Below are 20,149 nucleotides of genomic sequence, written 5' to 3' on the forward strand. Positions count from 1 at the left end.
CCCCGAGCTCATCCTGACACTGCCTGACTGCCCGATGACCCGCCGTGAGGAGCAGGAGAGCTACATGGGGACACGGGCTCCCAGTGCCCCAAACCACATCTTGGTCCCTGTCCCCTCACCACCGGCCAGTGCAGCAGTGCGAGGCAGGGCAGCACCCCAAACTCCCATCCACTTGACCGGGGAGCGAGGACCTCTCCACGTGCGGGCGCCCAGCTGACCCCGGGTTCCTCCCCCACGCTCCTCCCCAAGCAGGCGGTCTCAAAGGCCCTGTGCTCAAGGGACTCCTGATCCACTCGGAGCGGCCAGCAAGGTCCAGCAGACCAACACGTGGAGATGGCCCGACTGAGCGCCAGACCGGGGGCCGACCTGGCCTGCAGGGATGGGGCTGGAAAACCGCACAGGCATTTGGGAAAAAGAAATGTGAAATCAATGTCTTTATTTTCCATTTTTTCTCACGGCATCACTTGTCTTTGATTAAAAAGAAAAAAAAAGACAAGATCACATGTGAATTGTGCAGCTCGAACTCCAGGTGCCTGCTCAGGACAGACGGACGGACGGACCCATTCTGGAAGCCGCACTCGCAGCTCCTCCAGCCAGCTCATGGTGCAGCTGCTGCGCAGAGGGAGGATGGGGGGCCCCTGGCCTGGCCTGGCGAGCCCCACGCCCCCCTCCTGCCAGTGCCACCTGCTGACTGGTGGCCGCACGCCGGGCTTCTGTAAGCAAGGCGGTGCTATTAACAATTCCCCTGGGGCAACAAACGAAGCTGGACCGACCCGAGGTGAGCCAGGACATGTGGTCACTCGGCCACTGGCCCCGACAGAGCCTGTGAGGTCAGCACGGGGCCCCAGGTCCTGTACTCTGCCTGTCAGAAATGGTCACAACACACAGGTTCAGTCAGCATGAGGACCCTTACTGCCCCCTTTGGGAAAACCATCCAAATAAATACACAAGTAGATGATGACTACAGCGTGAGTGGCTTGCCCTTGGGGTGGCATCCTGGTACAGTGCACGACCTACACATCTGTCCCTGGCAGTCCTTCCCTCACAGGAGGGGAAGTTCTCTGTGCCGTAGCTCTATCCATCAGATGAGAGAAAGGGACAGACCCTGAGGCTCGAGGAGGGGTCATGTCCAGCTGCCCCCGTCATTCACGTTGTGGGCCTGACCTCGGCATTTCATGTGTGATCCTGGTTTCGTAGTAGGAGGTTGGGGTTTTTCCCACCTTCTGTAACGTGTAAACATGGCGACGGCAAATGTTGACAAGAGAACTCAAGTTGGCAATGGGCGCCCCAGGCCAGCCTTGGCTGGAGCGGCCGGGCTAGACCCGGCACAGCATTTGGGAGGGTCGCCTGCTGTCTGCGGTGGCGGCTCAGGCCCTTCTCTTCAGCCTTCCTCCTGCTCTGGGGCCTGACTGCTGTCTGTACAGAGGCCTCCCCCTCACCATGGCGAGGGGTGCCCAGCGGTTCGAGGTCCCATTGGCTTGTCGCTTCTGGCGGGTGGACCTGGTGAGCTCTCTCCGCTGTGCCGGACCCCAACAGGCAGTGAGATGGGTCTGTTGGGTGCCCGGGGACCTAGGCTAAGGCCAGCGCACACCAGGCCTCCTGGCGCAGGACCCCGCCGAGGCCAGCCTGGGGGCCCAGGGCTGCAGAGGGGAAGGCAAAGTCCTCGGGCTCGAATTTGAACTCCAAGTGGCTGGGGGCCGGGGGGTCGTCCGCCTGGCTGGAGGCCTGGAGGGAGAGCAGGAGATTATGGGAGTGCAGGAACAGGAATGGCCAGCTTGGGGAAAGGAGCCCTCACGACCGGGCCGTCTGCCTTAAGGGGCCTCCGCAGGGATAGCGTCGGGGCCTCCTTGCGATGGGAAGGACGACATGCGCGACTCGAAGCCTGGCGTCTGCTGCAGGTCAGCTGCTGGGACCAGGGACCACCTGTGTGCTCAGCCCTGCACTCCTGGGAGAGGCCATGAGGGCTGAGATGGGGTCTGACCTGGTCAGGGAGTCGGGGTTCCTTGAGGAGTAGCCGGGAGCCAGCTCTGGGCACCCCACTCCACCCCACCTGCCTTACCTGGGAGGCGACGCTGGACCCAGGGCATGAAGGGGACGCCAGGCTGGGTTTGGGTTTCAAAGCAGCTGCTGGGCTCTCAGGGTCGGGGACGGAGGGTGGCGAGGCTGTGCTGTTTGCTGGGCATCCTGGAAGGTGGGGGCGTTTACAGAAGCTGCCAGACCGAGCTGCGCGGGCCAGTGAATGAGAGGGCCTGGGTGTGGCCTCCGGAGCCTGCCTCCTGCCCCGCGGCGTGGGCCCACACCACTGCCCCCAGGCCAGAGCGACCAGGGCCCACACCACTGCCCCCAGGCCAGAGCGACCAGGGCGGGGTCGGGGTATGTGCACTTGGGGAGGACAGTGCTCGAGCCCAACATGTAACGGTCTAACTTAACGGGGGAGGCGGAGACGCCTGAAGCGACTCCAGGGGGCGAGGCGGGGGACTGGGCTCCCTCCCGCGGCCCGCCAGGCCCCGCCCCACGCACCCGAGGAGCTCTTGGTCTTCACAACGTTCTTGGGTTTCCGCTTCCGCGTCTGGATACTTTCCTTCTTCATCGCCAGGGGCCGCGGCACCTGGCAGGGGCGGGCAGGGGTGGGTAGGGGCGGGCGGCTGGTTCCGTCCCTGCCCATCCCCAGACCCCTCGCACGGCCACGGGCCCTCGTGTCAGCCTGCGGAGCCACTCAGGGAGCCGAGCGGGTCCTCAGCCCCATCTGGGGAGCGGCTGGCCCTGGCGTGTCCCTTTCCTCCAGGCAGGGCGCTCAGGAGCCGGTCCAGGCCCCAACCCCACAGAGCTGCAGGGGTGCAGACCCCACATCAGGGGGCCTAGCCCCGTCCCAGGCTGAGCCGGGGGTGGGGTGGGGCAGACAGTAACCGCAGAGGCGCGGGCAGTGGGTGGTGGCCACGTGGGGAGCACGTCCTGCCCCTCCCTGCCTCCCGTCCCACAGCAGCAGCGGCGCCCCCTGCACCCAGCCCCCCGCCCCCTGCGCCCCGGCGCCCGCTCACCCCGTGCAGCTTCATGTAGAGGCCGCAGGCGTTGCACACCGGCTCGCCGTCCGCATTGCGCCGCCACAGCGTCGTCGTGGTCGTGTGGCAGTTGGTGCAGCAGAGGCCGGCACGGCGGGACGAGGACTGTGGACGGGGGAGGCCGGTGTGAGCGGGGGCCCTGGGCTCTACCAGCGGCTCTCAGGACGGACCTGCAGCCAGTCTGGGACCACGTGAGGCCGGGCAAGGAGGCTTCGGGGCGCCAAGGTCGTCAGGTCGGCCCCCACAGGGACTTCCTGCACCTCGAACGGTGGGACAGGTCACTTCACCACTCTGGGCCTCAGTTTCCCCCCCAGTAAAAAGGGGTGAGAACAGACCTGTCCTGGGGTCAGGACCCCACGAAGAACCCAACACAAAAAGGCAATTGCTTTCTGGTGCTCTCTCTTTTTCACGGCCAGCACGGCTTCACCCCAGGCTGCTGGGAGGGAGCAGAACACCCACCCCGGGCCACAGGGTCCCCCCTGGAGCTCAGGCCCCAGGCTAAGCAGGCAGGGCACCCGCCTCCCAAGACAGGATCTAGAGCGCGTGCTCAGCGCAAGCACTCTCTGGCGGCAGGCAAGCTGGAGGCACCAGGCTGGGCCCCCACACCTCCCTCGTGCTCCTGTCCCCATCCGGAACTTTCCTGAGACGCTGACATTCCAAAGGCCTCCCTCCTTCCCACGTCTCCCTGCAGGACTGACCCCCGATTCTGCAGGTCTCATCAGGCCAGAGACCTCAAACCTCTCTGCACTTGGGGGCCTGGCAAGGCCCAGACGCCACCAGCTCCAGGGACTCTCAGAGAGTGGCTCATTCGGGGCTGAGCAGTCTGGACCCAACAGGCTTGGGACGGGGCTCTGCCAAGCTGGCCGGCTGGGGTGGCCTGACACAGGCGCTCTCCCACCTGCTCAGGATCCCGCGAGCGGCCAGAGCCCGGCCTGCCTCTCTGTGTTGGATGGACTGGGTCACCTGCACTCTGGGACCTCCAGGCTGGGGTGCCAGCCACCTCCCCCCGCCCCGGAGGCACCTCGGACCTCGGACTCAAGCCCTTCCCTGTACCCCTCAGGACAGCCTGCTGGAGCTCCAACCTGCCCAGACCCCAGGCTTCGTCTTCGGGGAGCACGATTGTCTTGTCCTCAGCCCCCGGCCGGCCCTCAGGTGTCTGAGAACCTGCCCAGCCTGCACCGAGGCCCCGGTCCAGGTCCTTGGCCCCCTCACCTGGACCACAGCGATGGGACACGGGGTCTCTGACCCATCTTCCCCACGGCACCGGGGTCAGACTGGGCCACATCTGACCCGATGTTTCAGTGGCACTCTGAGGCACCGGGACAGAAGCCCATGAGGACCTTTTATCCAAATCGTCCCAACGATGTATTTCCTCTTCTTGGGGTTCTCCAGAACGGAGCTGGGGGTCAATCTAAAGTAAGGGGGCCAGACGCAGTCACAAAAGGAACATGCCCTGGGTTAGGAGTGGTGGACAGGGGACCAGCCTCGGCCTCCCCATCTTTCAACAGTCTCTAGGATGCTTCCTTCTGCAGTGGCTGAGTGTGGCCAGCCCTGCCAACCAGCTCCTGCTCACCCCTTTCCCCAGGCTGTGGTCAGCCGGTCGAGGGCACAGGCCTGCCTCTGGGAATGGCCAGGAGGGAGAGCAAGAGCCCGTCTCAAGCCCTCTGCCCAGCCATTACCAAGAAAACTCAAGACATGAAAATGCCTCCTTGCCCTCCCCTCCCCTCCCCTTCCAGCTGTGGGCAGCTGCCATGGGCTCCAGAGAACTCTCTGCTGTTTAGCGGAAGGCTTGGCCTCCAGGTTCCAGCCAGGACTCTGCCCCAGGCTCTGGGCCAAAGGGGCCAAAAGGGAAGGAAGGGACGAGGCCTTGGAGACTCTAGAGGAACACGGGGCCAAGCCTGTGGCCCTGACTGGGGAAACCTCATCCTGATGTCTAGCCTCCCAGGGATCCCCGGCCGCCTCCCCAGCAGCACCTGGGGCTGGGACGCACGCAGGAGCTAGAGTGGACAAAGCCGGCGCCCAGCTCAGGCCCCAGCAGGACCGGAAGGGAAATGGCGGCCGCGGCCTCCGCCAGACAGCGCACATGCTCACAGGCAGGAGGGAGCTCTGGACCCGGAGTCGACCCGGGTCCCCAGCCTGACCTTGCCTAGAAAACAGCAGCTTTCACTGGACGTGATTTGGGTGTTCTCTCCCTGTCCTGTCCCCCTCCGTGCCCTGTCCCTCTCTCCCATCTGTCGCTGGGTGCCAGGAACTATGCACACAGCCAGTCCCCCCGGGCCCTCATGAGGCGGGGTCCCTGCCGCCCACAGGCCATCCTCCTTGCTGCAGTGGGAGAAGGCCCTGGACCTGCCCCAGGCCCCGGCTGCCCAGCTCCATGTGAACTGCGGACGAGCGGCAGGTCCAAGTTTGCCTGCATGTGGTATTGGGGACCTACTTTTGCTAAAATTCTAGTTGCGGTTTGTCTGAGATCCCCATATCTGAGGGTCCAGTATTCGAACCCGGCAGGGTCCCCCCTCTGCTGCGCCCCCGCTCTCCCCATCCCTCAGGCCCTCTCCCCAGGCTTGGCTCCCTGCCAGCCCGCCTTCCGGAAAAACCGCACCCGTCAGCCCCTTGTCACCAAGTCCTTCCTATACGCACGCACTGGCCGGCGCGGACGTGCACACGCTGAGCCGTGCACACCAGGGCTACTTTCCCGCGGCGCTGGCGAGCACACACACTCAGGCTCGCATGCCCTCCCACTACTGTCCTGCGCGTCTCAGAAGAAGGAGAGTCACGGGCGCCCCGAGACGCAGGTGTGCAGGTGGCGGGTGTGCACGCAGCAGCCCCAGCGCTCACGACGTCCCTCTGCGCCCGGGCCCGGGAGGGAGCCTGGGTGAGGCGTGAATTGTTCTTTAGCGAACACAAATTAAAATTAAGACAATGGAAAAAAATTTCAAAGTGTTTGCTCCTTTCTATTTCCTCTCCCGTCATCGGGTCGCGCGGTCCGCAAGGGACACGGAGGCGGGAGGCGCGGGTGGACAGAACCTCCTCCCTCCGCTGAGCACACGTCCCCGACACGTCCCTGCTGCCGTCCCTCCTGTCTCCGCCCGTCCTGTTCGCCGCCCGGACAAGCAGCCGGGCCTGGCCACTCTCAGGGCCCCCTTGCTGCCAGGCGTCCTCTGGCTGAATTTCGTCTTTTTTTTTTTGGTCTGTTCTTTTCAAAAGAAGTTACACTTCAAAGCCTGCTCGCTGCACCCAAGAGCTGCCCCAAGCGAGCTGCCCCAAGCTCCAGGCCCTGCCCCCCCCAGATTCAACAGAAGAACTGGGGCGCTGGGCAGTGTGGGGCCAGGGGCGGAGCAGGGGCCTGGCTGTGCAGCTTGCAGGGGTGAGGTGAGCCTGAAGCAGGGTGGTGGTGGGGGGGAATAAGCACCTCGGATCGCAGAAAATGGCCCAGTTTGGAGCGGGTCCTCCCACGCTCTGGAAAAGAGCACACGGTGGACACTTTACCTAGTAAAACGCGTGTCCCGTGCTGTTCAAGGGCGAACCGAGCCAGGGACGAGAGCCTGTGAGGCGGGCCACGCAGGAAGGAAAAGCCAGGGTCCTCGTCAAGGCCTGGATTCGCTGGGCGAAGGCTGCCGGGCCCCATGCGGCACCGGCCACTTCCCGGAGCTGGCGTCAGCTGTCCCCCGGCCTTGGCTGCAGGGCTCTGGCGTGCGGGGGGGTGGGGGGTGCCAGGGGCTCTAGAGCACTCAGCCACGCGAGCGGCACGCAGCAGTCTCCAGAACCACCTCGACTACCCACTCATCCACACTGACAAAAGCCTCGGGTCAAGGGTTTCCGCCCGCACCGAGGATCCATGCAGGACGCAAAGGGCAGAAGGGTTATGAGCTCCTGCTGGGAGGGGGACGCGCGCTTGTTACGGACGGCCTTCTAGAAACATTTTAGTCATTTAAAGGAGGTTGGGACAGCCGTCCCCCTGGGCATCGGTTCTGGCCACACGTGAGGGAGAGTGGGGCATGGAGGGGGCAAGTCTGTCCCCCGTGGAAGGGAGCCCTGTGGGCCGGGCTCGGGTCCCAGCACTCTCTGAGAACCTCTGAGTTTCTGCGTGAGCCTGGCCGCGCTGGGACCGGCCGCAGGGAAGCGGCAGGGCAGTCTTTCCTGACTGCCGGGCAGGAACTCAGAAACAAGCCAGACGAAACCCGTTCCGGCAGCTGGAGGACAGACGGGAGTAGGATGGCTCCGCGAACACCCCCACGGCCCCCAGTCCCGCTTGGCAAACAAGTCCCAGGTATGTTCTGCACTTAGATCTGCCCGGACAGGGACCCAGGGGCTGTCCACCCTCCGAGGCCTGCGGTCTTGGGGTGATCAGCAGCACGAAGGGTTCTTCCCCAGGAAGCATCTTAAAGCTACATCTTCCTGTCCCCAGACTAGCAGGCAGAGACCTCACCAGGCTAGATGCCGTGTCCTCAGCCAGTGCCCTGAGCGGGCTGAGGCCCAAGTGCCCTTCCTCATTTGATCTTTACAACACAGCATGGGGACAATGTGTGTGTGTGGAAGGGGCTGGGCCGGGAGACCCAGGATAGGGCCAGCAGGCTCCTGGGGAGCGGATTGTGCATGGGAGCAGGAGGCGGGCAGTCCTGGCTGGAGCCCAGGGCCCTCGGAGGGTCTCTGAGCCCGGGGGGTCATTACCCGGCAGTTACAAAGGTAACTACCTCTACGCCTAGATGACTGTCTCACCTCCAGGCCGGGACCTTCTGCAGGAAGGTGAGCCCTGTGAGGGGTGGGGGGCAAAGGCAGGGAGGCCCCACACCTTTTCCTGTTTACCAGTGTGTCCCCCGGGAGAGTGGACGGAGCAGGGAGGGGCTGCAGTCCCCCAGGACACTGCTGCTCTCAGCCTGTTTCCCTCTCAGCGAGGGCGACATCAGATGCCGAGCTGCTGCGGCCCATGGCGGGTCAGGGGGCATGACCACGGGGGCAGGGATAAAAGTGAGGGGCGACATGCATTCTGAGTTACTCCAGGAGGCACAGTGCGGTGGAGGGTAGTTGGGGGGGGCCCCAAATGCCAGGCTAGATCGGGGAGAAAAATGGTGGTTTTCCCCAAATAGGCTGAGTCAGTCCTGCTTCCCCCCTGCCCGGTCAGGGGCCTGGAAGGGTGGGGGGCTCCCGTGGCCCAGGAGTTGCATTTCCAGTAAAGTCGGGCTCCTGAGGACCATGCAGACCCGGGGGTCGGGGGGAGCAGTCCCCTTATCCCCACTGGTCCCAGGCACCAGAACCGGCCAGAACCAGCCGACTGGCCCTGAAAGGGCTCATGGGTTCATACCTGCATGAGACCAGAAGGGGAGGCACCCCCAGAAACAGCCCTGCCCAGACCTCAGACCCGGAGCCGCTCTCGACAGCCTGCAAACAAAGCAGGCCCTTGCAGTTAACAGAGTCCGTGAGCCTCCGAGCTTGCCTGCGGGACGGTGTGCGGTACAGTAACTGTAAACCCTCGCGTGGCTTCCGGGGACTCTGCCCTGCTGGGGGCAAAAGTCAAGCTCCCAGCCCCCCACCCTGCGCCCCGCCACATGCCGGAAGGAAACAAAAGTGAAAACAAGTTCTGCGCCTTGAACAACCCTAACCCAGTCTCAGCCCCACACCTGGTACAGGGTAGAAAGTGCTCCCCAAGAGGCAGGGCCCCCAAACGCCCCCTGCACAGGATTGCCGCTGCCTCCAGCAAAGCGGCACCTTCCCCACCAGCCCCCAGCCCTATGCCTGGGCCCCGTCACCTTGTGCCCCTGCCACCGTGGCAGCCCCAGGGCGGAGCCCTGCAGGCGGCTGGGACCCGGGTTTTGCTCCTCTGTCCCTGTCCCTGGAGCAGCGGGGCAGGTCCTGCCATGGGTCCTGGGCCTTCCCGCGCCCCAGTGCACTCCCAGGGCCATCCACCCACGGGAAGCCAGGCTGCCCCGTTCCGGCACTTCCCAGCCCCACACCGGGCTTGCTTAGGCTTTACCGCTTACTCGGAGACGGCAGGGAGTCCGGCAGGGAGCAGGGACTCCGCGGCCGCTCAGGCCTGGCTGTGCACTCACCAGGCGCTTCTGCGGGCGCACGAGCGGCCGGTTGACGCCGTTCATCTTGTGGTAGAGGCCGCAGGCATTGCACAGGTAGTGGCCGGTGCCATCGCGACGCCACAGCGGGGTGGACAGGGCCCCGCAGTTGACACACTCACGACCCTCGCCGGGGAGCTCTTCCGAGAAGTCCGGCACTGCGGGGATGGGCAGCTCGTGGGCCGGGGCGCTGGCCTCCCCTGAGCCCGCGGGTCCGCAGCTGCGTCTCCTTGTCTGGTGTGCACCTCGAGCTTATTGTACTTCAAAACTGACCGTACCTGATTTTAACTCTTAACTTTACATACAGTAACACTGTGCGACATTAAAAAGCACCGCTGCGTTTGCCTGGTTAATAAGTCAAACCTCAGGGTGCACAGCAGGGGAGCCCCCACAACTGGGCTGTAATTTCCATCCCCAGGGGAGGCAGGAGCGGCCTTGTTCTCAGCAACATTCACAAGCCGTGGTGGTGACCGTGGTGGTGACCGAAGGCACGGGGACATCCCACTGGGGCTCGGGGCCCTTCACGGCCAGCTTCACGGTGGGGGCAACCCTGTCGCCATCAGGGGCCCACGCGGGGGAAGGGGGATGGCAGGGGCACTGGGCCAGGCACTCTGTGGGGGTGGGGTGGGGATCAGTCATTGTGCGGACACCCTGGGCTCCGGGGGAGGGGACCCTGCTTCCTGCGTGGAGAAGCCAGCGAGGGCAAAAGGCCCACAAAGGAGAGTGGGCCAGTGAGACCTCCTCCAGCCGCGAAGCGGAACCTGGTCCCTTGGGCAGCAAACGCAGGTCAGCGCGGCCCTCCGTGTTTGGCCGCAGGGGTGAGACAGGGTTCGCTGAGTCGGGCACTCAACGAGGTGGGGCAAATCTCCCCTTTCCAGGCCCCGAATCCGATTATCCAAATTTATACCCCAGGGGAGCAATTAGAACCCGGTCTCAAATTAGAATATGTAAACATTCTAGAACGGAGATGGATGGGGCAGCTTCCTTACATAAGCCAGTATTTTGAGTTTCATAAAAATCACTTCCAAAACTTTTCCTAAGAGCATCTAGGATGTAGGCTCGAAATTGGCACGGTCCAGAATGGGGAGCTCAGGTGAATGAAGGTAGAAACACTTCCTTAGGAAGGTGTCAGAGCTCAGGACCCGTGTTTTTCGGCTTAAGGAGCGCGAGAGTGAGGCGGAGATCGCCGTCTGCCTGGGTGTACGTGTCCCCGCAGTCCTGGGCCCCGCAGGGAAGCGTTCGGAGGGTGCACGCTCACACCCCTGTGGGGCTAGTACCCCAGTCTTGCACTCACCGAAGTTGGCTCTGCGGCCGGGGAGGCCAGCGGGGCCGCTCTGGAGGCCGTGCAGGATGCTGCCTTCGAAGGGTCCAGGGGTCCAGGACGGGGCCACCTCGGTGCTCACGTAGGCCGGGTAGGCGGTCGGGTATGAGGCGCTCACTGGCCGCCCCAGCGGGGCGGGGTACTGCTCCCGTGCCAGCAGCGCGCCCTGGTAGGCGCCACCATCCCGGGTCGCAGCACCACCACCGCCGCTGGGCCCTGGGGGGCTGTGCGGGAAGGGGAAGGCGGTGGCTCCAGGGGGCTGAGCGGCTGGTGGGTGCGGGCTGCCAGAGCCGAAGGCTGATGAGTCTGCGGCCACCGTCTGAGCCCAGCCAGGGTGCGCGGCCAGCCCCGGGGCCTGCCGGCCGGGCTCACAGACCGGCAGGTAGGGCAGCATGGAGGGGACGCGCGCAGGCGGCACCAACACCGGGGAGCCGGCACCTGGCGCGTGCAGAAAGGCGCTGGAGTCCGCGTAGGCGGCCTGGCCCGGACTTGGGGCCAGCGCCAGGCTCTGGTACATCTTCCCCGCCGTGGCCTTGACCTGCATGGAAGAGGGACGGGCGTCGAGTATGCGGCCTCTGTGCACCCCGGCCGGCGTCCGAGCTTGAGCCGCTCTGCCCCCTCCCCAGCCGGCGGCGGGGTCAGAACGGCGGGGCGCCGGTGGCCGCGAGCGGCCGGAGGGACAGCCCCGGCGCAGCCGCCCCCGCCGAGCTCACCTCCTCCACGGCCGGGCCTCGGAGCTTCCCGGGGTGGGCTCGGCGGGGGCCGAGAGGGAGCGGCCGCGCGTCCCCGGGGCCTGGGCGCAGGGACCCCGCCGCGCTGGGAGCGGGCGCCAGGCGGGACCGGGCTCTCCCGCGGAGGGCGCGGCGGTCGCTACGGGCCGGCGAGGAGCGGGCTGGAGACTGGGAGCCCCGGGCCGCGCAGCTCCGCAGGGAATCCCGGGCGCCCCGCCGCGCCTCCCCGCCGCCCGGCCCGCCCCGGCGCCTCTCCCTTCCCTTCCCCTCCTCCCCTCCCTCCCCTCGCCTCCTCTCCCCTCCCGCGGGGTCAGCGCTGGGGCTGCGGCCGCCGCGCCACGTGACCCGAGCAGGCCCGGCTCCCGGCGCTCGGCGGGAAAGGGGTCGGGACTTGGGGCGCGGGGCGCCGGGCACCCAGCAGCCCGCCCCGACTCCAGCAGGCAGGAGGAGCCGGCGGGTGCTCCGTCGGGCCCCGGGCTAGCTGGGTCGCGGAAACGTCCCTAAATTTGTGGGGGGGACTCGCGGATGCGCACACCTCCCTCCTCGCCCGCGCGCTCCCACCGAGGCTGGCCCGGGGTGCGGTTGGGTTCCTGCGGACGAGCCCGAGAGCCGGTCCCCGCGCTGCGGCGCAGGCGGTGGAGGCGCTCAGTCTTGGTCCGCGGGGTCCCGGCCCGCTCCAGGATCCGGCTCCCACGGGGACGCCCAGCTCCGTGTCCCTGGGCTGCACCCGGGTGCACGAGGGCCACCCCATGAGCGAAGTGCAGCGGAGGTCCCACGGTTCCTCGGTTTCTGACCAAGCAGGGCAACTTCGGGCGCGATCCCAGCGTGGGGGTGGGGGTGCGGTCGGGGGCTCCGGGTTGGCGGGTGCGACCTGGATCCCAGGCTGCAGCTCCTTTCCCCCAGGCCCAGCCGCCTCCCTGGCCTCCGCCCCTAGGTGGGGCCTTTCGCTGGGCCCCCGGGGGTGGCTGCAGTGGGGCCCCGGGAAGACCTCTTCCAGGAGCCAGAAATGTGGGATGGGTGGGGGGCCCCCAAGGTCATGGAGGTGCCCCCTGGCATTCCCTGGGTGGACCCCATGGTGGTACCCCTGGGGCAGAGGGGGCCTCTCTGGGGCCTCCATAGGCCCCCAGCTCTCTGAGGGGACAGCTACCGGGGACATGGTGTGGCGCTGGCTGGGTAGGGCTTGGCTGGGGTGTTCTAAGGAACCGGCCCTCAGCCCCTCCCTGGTGGGTGAGACCCCAGGGGCTGTGGGCCTGGAGAGGGTGCAGGGGTCCCTGCACGCCCCATCTTCTGCACTTTCCCGGCTGACAGCAGCCAGGAGTTTGGGGTGCGTGTGGAGGCGTCCAGGGTGAACATGGCTGGACTGCCCAGGAGGGACTGTTTTGGAAGCGTGGCTGGAAAGGCCCCAGCACACACCCGGGTTGGAGACCCCACAGAAGTTTCCAGGGCAGGCCCTGGACTCTCCGCAAGCCTTGCTGCGGTGCCAGGGGGAAAGGGAGCAGGTCGCCCTCGATACGCTCCCCGCGCCGCCGGTCCCAGCCCCTCCCCACGCTCTCCCACCCGCCCGCAGGACCCCCATCCACCTGCGGGGAGGGACTCCTGTGACGCCTGCTCCCCCCCAAGCCTTCTGGGGTCTGAACTGAGGGGCCCCTCCGACCCCCACCCCTCTCCCTCTCTAGACTTCGCCAGTGGATCTTTCTCTCTTTCAAAGTGGCCCCCCCGAGAGGTGACCCTGTACTACTCCGGGTCCTGGAGACTGTGCCAGGGGCCTTGGCAGCAGTAGAGGACCCCAGAGTGGGCCGAACCCCCACTCCTCCTCCCACGCTCACAGCGGGTACCGGTACCGAGATAGTGGGGTGAAACGGAAGCTGCCCCGCCAGCGCCACTGGGGGTGAAGAGAGAGGAGAGGAGGGAGACCTCAGCCCACCCCCTGGATTGGGGGGCGTGGGGGCGGGGCTTGTATAAATAAACTACAGTCGGTCCTGACCAAGAGTCCCAGCATCAGCAGGAGAATCCGCTTTGTCCTCTGAGGTCTCCTCTTAATCCTCCCACGAGTCTCGGGATGTAGATGACGTTATTATCATTCCCAAGTCCCAGAGAGGTTCCTCACGTGCCCAAGGTCACACAGCTAATAATTAAACCAGGTAATTAAAGCAAACGAAGCTTGCAAAATTGCGTACAGGAGGTGATCTCTGGTGGCTTTTCTGTGTTCCCAAGTCTCCCAAGTGGACGTGTATTCATTTCACACTTAAAAGGCTGAGACTCTTTTTCCAGCAGAACGTGTTGGGGGGAGGGCAGGAGCGGCCTCTGAACCCTGGTCTCCAAGGAGGACGTTTGCTCCTTGAGGCCTTTGGCGCTGGCTGGACAGTACACGGGGCATAAACGTCTGGGGCTGAGCCGCGGTGTGCGCGGCACCAGAGCCCCCACGCCCCAGCTGGCACGCGCGCTCACCGCCCAGAGCAGCGGAAGCAGGGGCCACGCCCCCCACCCCACAAGGCTGCAAACCTTGCCGACCATGACTGCCCTGTGGGCGACCCAGGGTGGGAGGGGGCATTGGTTGTCTGTGACAGCGTCTGGACATCTTCACAGATCTCTTCTACTCAAACCAAAACGAAAGGCATCTCAGCCCAAACTGCCAAGCCCAGATCCTTCTCCACCCCATCCCTGCCTTGCCCAGCCTCCCCCCACCCCCACTAATGATTTTCTGATACCAAGGGACCCCGTCACCCTTCTGTGTAGCTGTCCCTCCTCTGGAGGGAGCCAGGTGCCCCAGTCTGCCAGGACCTCAGTCCCCCTGCTCGTTTGTCCAGCTATGAGCCTGTCTCTCCCCGAAGTCTTTGCCCGCACCACTCCCCAACATGGGAGGCCCTTCCTTTGCTCTCTTCTTTACTTGCCGAACTCCTACACATCCCTCAAGACTCAGCTTGCAAATCCCTTTCTGTCTGCAACTTTCCCCTCCCTTGTGCCTCATCACGTTTTGTGGCCGGGGGCTGTGTTCCTGCTTTCCCTTCTCGGCAGACAATGGGCCTCGGAGAAGGCTTTGGGACCAGCAGGTCCGAGTGTGAATGGGAAGCGTTCAGGGCTCTGCTTTGCCATCTCAAGTCTGTGTGACCTTGGGTGAGTTACTTTCCTCTCTGTGCCTCTGCTGCTCTGTAATGTGGGGTGACAGGCTTTGAAGGAGATAGCGGGGTGAGGCACAGCAGCCATCTGCCCCAGGAGGGTCCTCTGTGGGCAGTAGGCAAACGCGGAGGGAAACCAGGTGAGCGGAGCAGAGCGCTGGGGCCCGGGGTCTCGGCGGCGGCTAGCTCGCGCTCCGGGGATCCTGAGAGCTGGGCCGGGGAGGCACAAGAAGGAATGTCAGTGGTGGAGGTCGGCGTGACTGTCCCCGCCTGGCTGCTAGTCTTCCCTCTCTGGGGATGGCTGGGGTGGCCGGGGGTGGGGGGACCATCTCTGATGTGGGGACCCCACACTCGTGCAACAAGAGGTTGGGCCACCAAGGCCCTGGTGACCAGGCAGAATGGAGCTCCTCTTCCAGGGCTGTGAGGCCTGTGCCCAGGGGCCTTGGGGGCGGTGGGGAGATGCCAGAGCTGGGAGGACCCGCTGGGAGGACCCCCGGTCCCCAGGCTCCGGGTTTCGCTGTCCCGGCAGCTGCTTTCTCCCACCCCCGGAGCTCAGGAGTTACTAAGTCCAACACACAAACACGTCTGTCCACAGAAGAGAAAACAGACCCATTGCTTGGAGGACGGGGAGAAGGGAGGGTCAGGGCCTCTGAACCTGCTCCCCAGAGGGACCCAGGCCTTGCCTCACCCCAAGACTGAGGGGCACCAGCCCCCGCCCAGGGATGACCCCAGGCGGGGTTCCCACTGTGCACAGACTGACTTGTGGCCCAGGCAGCTGTCTGTCCGGCGCAGGGGAGGGGTGCAGTGCCTGGGAAGCAGGCCTGGGGGGAGTCCAGTGTGTGTCACCCACAGGAGCAGGGCAGAGCCTAACCTTGCCTGAACCCCAGCCTCCAGGGGCCTTGCCCCTCCTGCAAGTGTTGTGGGGGGGTCGGGGTTGGGAGGGGCTGGGAGATCAGAAGTCCTCCCCAGTCACTCAGGGAGGCCCCATGCCCCCCTCTCCGCAGGGTGGTGAACAGCCAGTTCAAAACCCTTTCACGGAACTCCACCTCGGAAACTAATAACATACTATATGCTAATTAACTGAATTTAAATTAAAAAAATAAATGCACATGTTTACTAGGAAAAAAAACCAGCAAAAACCCGAAAGCCCTTTCCCTGTCCTCCAGTAGGCCCCTCTTTGCCAGGCTCCACCCTCGCAAGGCTGGGACCTGGCCTGTCCCCGGAGCCCCATAGCTGCCGCTTGGGAGAATGACGTGGAACCACATGGAAGGTTCCGGGCTTTCCCCAACATGGACAACTCTGAAGCACACAACTCACCCCTGGGGACGGGGGTCAGGGAGGATGGGGGCCTCTGGGGCCAGGGCTGGGAGGGATGGGGGTGGCCTGGGTGGCTTCAGTGAGGACAGGTAAGGGGACAGCCCTGTCCTTTCCTGCACGTGCTGGAGCTCCAGAGCCCAGGGGGCCTCTGGCCTGCCCGCTCCTGGGGCCTGTGCCCTCTGTGCACACAGCTGGGGCTGGTCTTGCCAGTACTGTCCTCAGCACCAGGTGCGGCCTGGGCCTCGAACATCCTGTGTTGTAACTCCCCCGAAGCTCACGGCCGTCTGATGAGCCGTGAGTTCGCACTACCATTTCACAGATGGGAGAACCAAGGCCTCCATGGAAGGGCTTGCCCAAGGGCCAGGGCTGGGCAGAGGCGGAGGTGGGATCGGAGCCCACCAGGCCCACTTCGGGGGTCCTCTCCTCCCAGGACCGGCTTCCAGGACCCGTCCGCCCTCCGAGGGGCTTCGTCGTCCCTCCTGCCCACCCGGCCCGGGGCGCCATAGACAGCTGCGGATGACCCAGGAGCCTCGGGTCGGCTGCCGGGAAAAGGGGAGTGGAAAACAGTTCACAGGCCACCGTATCATCGTGTAACCTAGTCTGGCTTCAAAGCCCCTTCCTGACGCCCCTTAGCATTAAGCCCGGCAGGCCAGGTCACCAGACAGCCCGCTCAGAGAGGGGTCCTCTGGGGAAGGGCTTGAGGCAAGTTTGTTTTTGGGGAGACGTAATCACCCTCCGAGGGACTTATCTCCCCGTTCGAGGGGAGCGGGCGGTCTGACTGTGGATTTGGCGAGCGTCCTGTCACGTGAGATATTTACGACCGGCTTCCAGGCCGAGGAGGCGCCCCGAGGGGCATATCCACAAGCCAGAGCGGGAGCCACGGGGTGGAAGCCGCGGGGCAGGAGCACAGGGGGCCGGGCAGGGCCCAAGGGCACACCGGAGCTGGCCATCGGGCTGGGGTCTCTGGGTCCTCTGGGCCCGGGTCCTCTGGGCCCGAGCCCAAGGAGCATGGGCAGGGGGACGGCTGGCTGGCTCAGCAGCCCCTCGCATCTCGTCGGTGTCAATGACTTCAGCGTCTGACATCACATGTGACGCCTGGAAACCAGGCTGGGCCGCGGGGAATAATATAGCCCGACTCCCAGGCCGGCCTCAGGGACGGATCAGCCGCCAGCCTGACCTTGAACAAGATCGCGTGGTTCCTGGGACCTTTGGGGCTCTGTGTCCCTGACTTTGCCAGAGGAGATGAAAACGAAACCATATATTACCCTGTAGAATTAGAGCTTGTGACTTGACAATGACGCCCCATGGCTCCCGGCCAGAGGGGCTTCCCCACGAGGGAGGGGGCAGCGTTCCTCGACAGTCCTTCCGAAGACCACGAGGCTGCCCCAAGCAGGGCAGGAGGCAGGATCCTCACTCATCACCCCCACCCCCGCTTTTGGGCATGAAGTCCTGCCCCACCCCCCAAGGGCTCTTCCCCTCAACAAACACTCGCCCCCCCAGGTCTGCTGCCTTAATCTGGAGTCGGAAAGGCGTGCAATTACCCACACACTTAGCTGTACAAAGTGGTCAAGGTGGTGGGTCTTCAGAATTCTGTTTGTAAAAATTAACCCCGGAACCGTCTGGTGGTCCATGCCACGCTTCATCTGTGGCTCGAACGCTGGTGTGGGTCCACTGTCCACTGGCTTAGCCTCGGGGGCAGCCCATCCCTGCCTCCTCCCCCTGCGGGCGGCCCTGCCTGAGCTGTGCCCAGTGCTGATGAGCCAGGCCCAGGGACACTCGCGTGGGTGACCGGGACAGCCCTGGCCAGTCTCATCGACCGGAAAACGCACAGTCGATTTCTCGGGCTGTAGAGGGGCTCCGTGGGGCATCAGGATACCCACATCCTGCATGCACACGAAGTCCCACGGCGACAGCGGGAGCCGCAGCACCGCCACGCACGACCCCGGCACCGCGGGCTGCTCCAGCGGCACGTGCTTGAGGGGACGTCACTCCAACCTCCTCTCCCGGCACAGAACGTGGAGCAGGGCGCGGACGGCCCTCGCCAGGGCCCCGTGGGTGGGCCGTGCCCCGGTCAGGGCGTCATTCGGCTCTGTGCAGAGCATCACTGAGGCCCACGGGGTGGGGGGGGTCCTCGTGGCCATTGTGAGGGTCTGTGCCCGCTCTGTGCTCCTGGGGGGAAGGTCGGCTTAAGGCCCCTGGGGGAGGGGTCCCTGCGGAGCTCCTGGCCTGGGCGCTGGGCGGGGAGCCCGTGATAAAGCCGCCAACGCAAACACGTTTGCACACGCACGCTTCACGCACAGCACAGTGTGTCTGCACGTGTCCATTCTGACCGGGGGCGCTCCCAGAGAGATGCCAGCTCCGAGAAGTGGGATGGCTCAGAACCAGGGTCTTCCCGCTTTCCTCCCCACATCCTCTTCCCATGTTGAAATTATGTCAGTGGGGGGTCCCGGAAAACTCCAAATGTGCTCCTTTGGCCCCCCACCCCCGAGCTGGCCGGTGGGACTTCCTTGCCATTATTTGGCACCGAAGCTTGTGAATGGGAGTGACAGGTGTCCCGGGCCCCTCCCTGTCTGCTGCCCACCTCCTGGGTGGAGCGACCCTCTGGGAGGGGCCCGGACAGCTCCCAGGGAAAAGGAGAGGGGGCCATGCTTTCCCAGAAGCAGGCTAGAGCATTCCTGGGTGTCACGCTGGGGGCTGAGCTCTCCCCATATCCCGTCCCACTCTCACCTCAACCCTGCGAGAGCGGGATTTGGGTGAGATACCAGAACTTTCCTCCAGGGAGGGGACCGTGCGTGTATCACAGCAGCCCAGGGGAGTTGAGGAGGAGGCCTCCATGGCCAGGAAGTAGGCACAACCCTAGGGCCCTCCCAAGGGGACACCCAGCTCTTCCTGCCTTTTCTCTGGGAGGTGACCCATTGGGGGCTGGGAGGGGCTGCCCCCAGACCTTCGCCCGGTCCCTTCCTTGTCCCCATGGAGTAAAGGGTCCAGCCCATGCACAGCCCTCCCAGTCCTGCCTCCTTGTCCGTGCAAAGGCTCAGGAATTTCTGGCGGGTGGAGAGGAAGCAACAGGCCAGCCAGGTCCAGCCCTTCCCGTCACCCCCAACCCCGGCCGCTGGACCCGGGAAGGAGGCCTCGTGGGGGCTGCTGGAGAGGCCCCAAATGGGAAGCAGAGCGGAGGCGGCGAGAGTCAGCAGTCGGCAGTGCAGGCCCCCAGGTAAACCGCAGTTTGGGCCGAGCAGGAGGTGGTGGTCTGGATTCAGACGTGTCCTGCAGTGTCCAGGACACCCTTACACGGAGAACGGCCCCTCCGAGAACGGCGGCCGGGGTCCCTCGGACCGCCTGCCCCTCAGCCTGCAGGGTGGAAGTATGGGGTCCCTCCCCGCTGGTCAGGCCTTGAGAGGTGGGGGTGGGGATGTCAAGTCGGGGTCAGGCCTGAGCCCCATAATGTAACCCTCCCAAGGCCAGAGCAGCTCAGGCTCTGAGGGGGGCCAGCACTTCCCTGACACCCCTCCGAGGCCAGTCCGTGGCTGACTTCAGACGGAGCCTGGGTGGGCACGTGAGAGCCCTTCACCCAGAGCTCAGCAGGGAGGTGCACGGTTGCTGTCCGGCCTCAGCCAACGGCCCCTCCGTCGGGAAAGCAGGCGGGCAGGCTGGTGGACAGCCCTCCAGGCTGACCCCAGGATGGCTGCCCTGCTCCAGCCTTGAATCTAACCCGTTCCAGGCTGCGCCTGCCTCCGAAGCACCGCCCAGGGCTCACCAACCCCATTCCTCATGTGCAAAGAATTTCCCGTGCGGCCGCCGCTGCCGCAGCTGGAACGTTTCTGCAGACGGATCGTTGCGAAGAAGCCCAGCGTCTCCCGTCTCCTGATGATGCCGACGTGGGCTGGCGCCCCGGGCCCCAGAACCCCCCTGCCCTGGCTTGACTTCCTCTGCAGAGAAGATAAGGGGCTGCTGGCACCTTGCGGGGGGCGGACCCACCCAGCACGCGGACAGGGAGGCGCCAGAGGCGGCCGCAGACCCGGGGGCAACTCCCTCCTCTTCTCCTCCCTCTGGGGCTGCAGAAAGAAGACGCCCCTCCACCCCCCACCCGCCCAAAGACCACGTCTACACCTGGACACCCACTTCGGCCAGCCCCGTGGTGCAGTGCTCGGAGGGGTGCCTGGAGCACAGCGGCGCCCACTCCCGGGCAGCCCCGTCTCCCGCTCAGTGGGCTGGGGCTGGGCCCGGCCGAGAGGAGCAGCTGTGTTCTCTGGACTCCTGAGCCGCGTTTGTGGTGGGCCAGGCCTGGGGACACACGGGTGAGCAAGCAGGCCTGGCCCGCTCCCGTGAGCCCACGTGTGGGGCCGACATGGAGAGACACGGAGGAAGCGTCAGGAGCAGCCACGCGGCCCGGCCCGGGCAGTCCCGACGGTGACGGAGGCGGGGGCTCGGGGCACGGCTGCGCGCCCCGCACGCGGTTCCTTCCTCTCTGACACTGAGATCAGGGCCACAAACAGGCCGCTGTGTGGGCTTGCCTCACTGTGTTTTAAAAGTGGGAAAAAAG

General features: G+C 65.1%; 1 protein-coding gene across 1 annotated transcript; it reads right to left on the reverse strand.

The window, feature by feature from the left end:
- Positions 1 to 478: 478 nt before the first annotated feature.
- GATA5 (GATA binding protein 5) lies at positions 479 to 11,377 on the reverse strand. The gene is made up of 7 exons (XM_045980293.1): positions 11,156 to 11,377; positions 10,416 to 10,980; positions 9,104 to 9,279; positions 3,039 to 3,164; positions 2,521 to 2,608; positions 2,060 to 2,184; positions 479 to 1,725 (listed from the first exon to the last, which is right to left on the reverse strand). Exons 2-7 carry the CDS (start codon positions 10,957 to 10,959, stop codon positions 1,570 to 1,572), a joined length of 1,215 nt encoding a protein of 404 aa, XP_045836249.1. The 5' UTR covers positions 10,960 to 10,980; positions 11,156 to 11,377; the 3' UTR covers positions 479 to 1,569.
- Positions 11,378 to 20,149: the final 8,772 nt, after the last annotated feature.

The sequence above is a fragment of the Meles meles genome, chromosome 16 (genome assembly GCF_922984935.1).
Source record: "Meles meles chromosome 16, mMelMel3.1 paternal haplotype, whole genome shotgun sequence".
Taxonomy (NCBI): Eukaryota; Metazoa; Chordata; class Mammalia; order Carnivora; family Mustelidae; genus Meles; species Meles meles.

Excerpts from the sequence above, each read along its gene's own strand:
- GATA5 (XM_045980293.1), bottom strand. The coding sequence starts at position 10,959 with ATGTACCAGAGCCTGGCGCTGGCCCCAAGTCCGGGCCAGGCCGCCTAC. Across the intron at positions 9,280-10,415 it reads CGGCCGCAGAGCCAACTTCG|TGCCGGACTTCTCGGAAGAG; the intron begins GTGAGTGCAAGA and ends CCATCCCCGCAG. Across the intron at positions 3,165-9,103 it reads TGCGCCCGCAGAAGCGCCTG|TCCTCGTCCCGCCGTGCCGG; the intron begins GTGAGTGCACAG and ends CCCCGTCCACAG.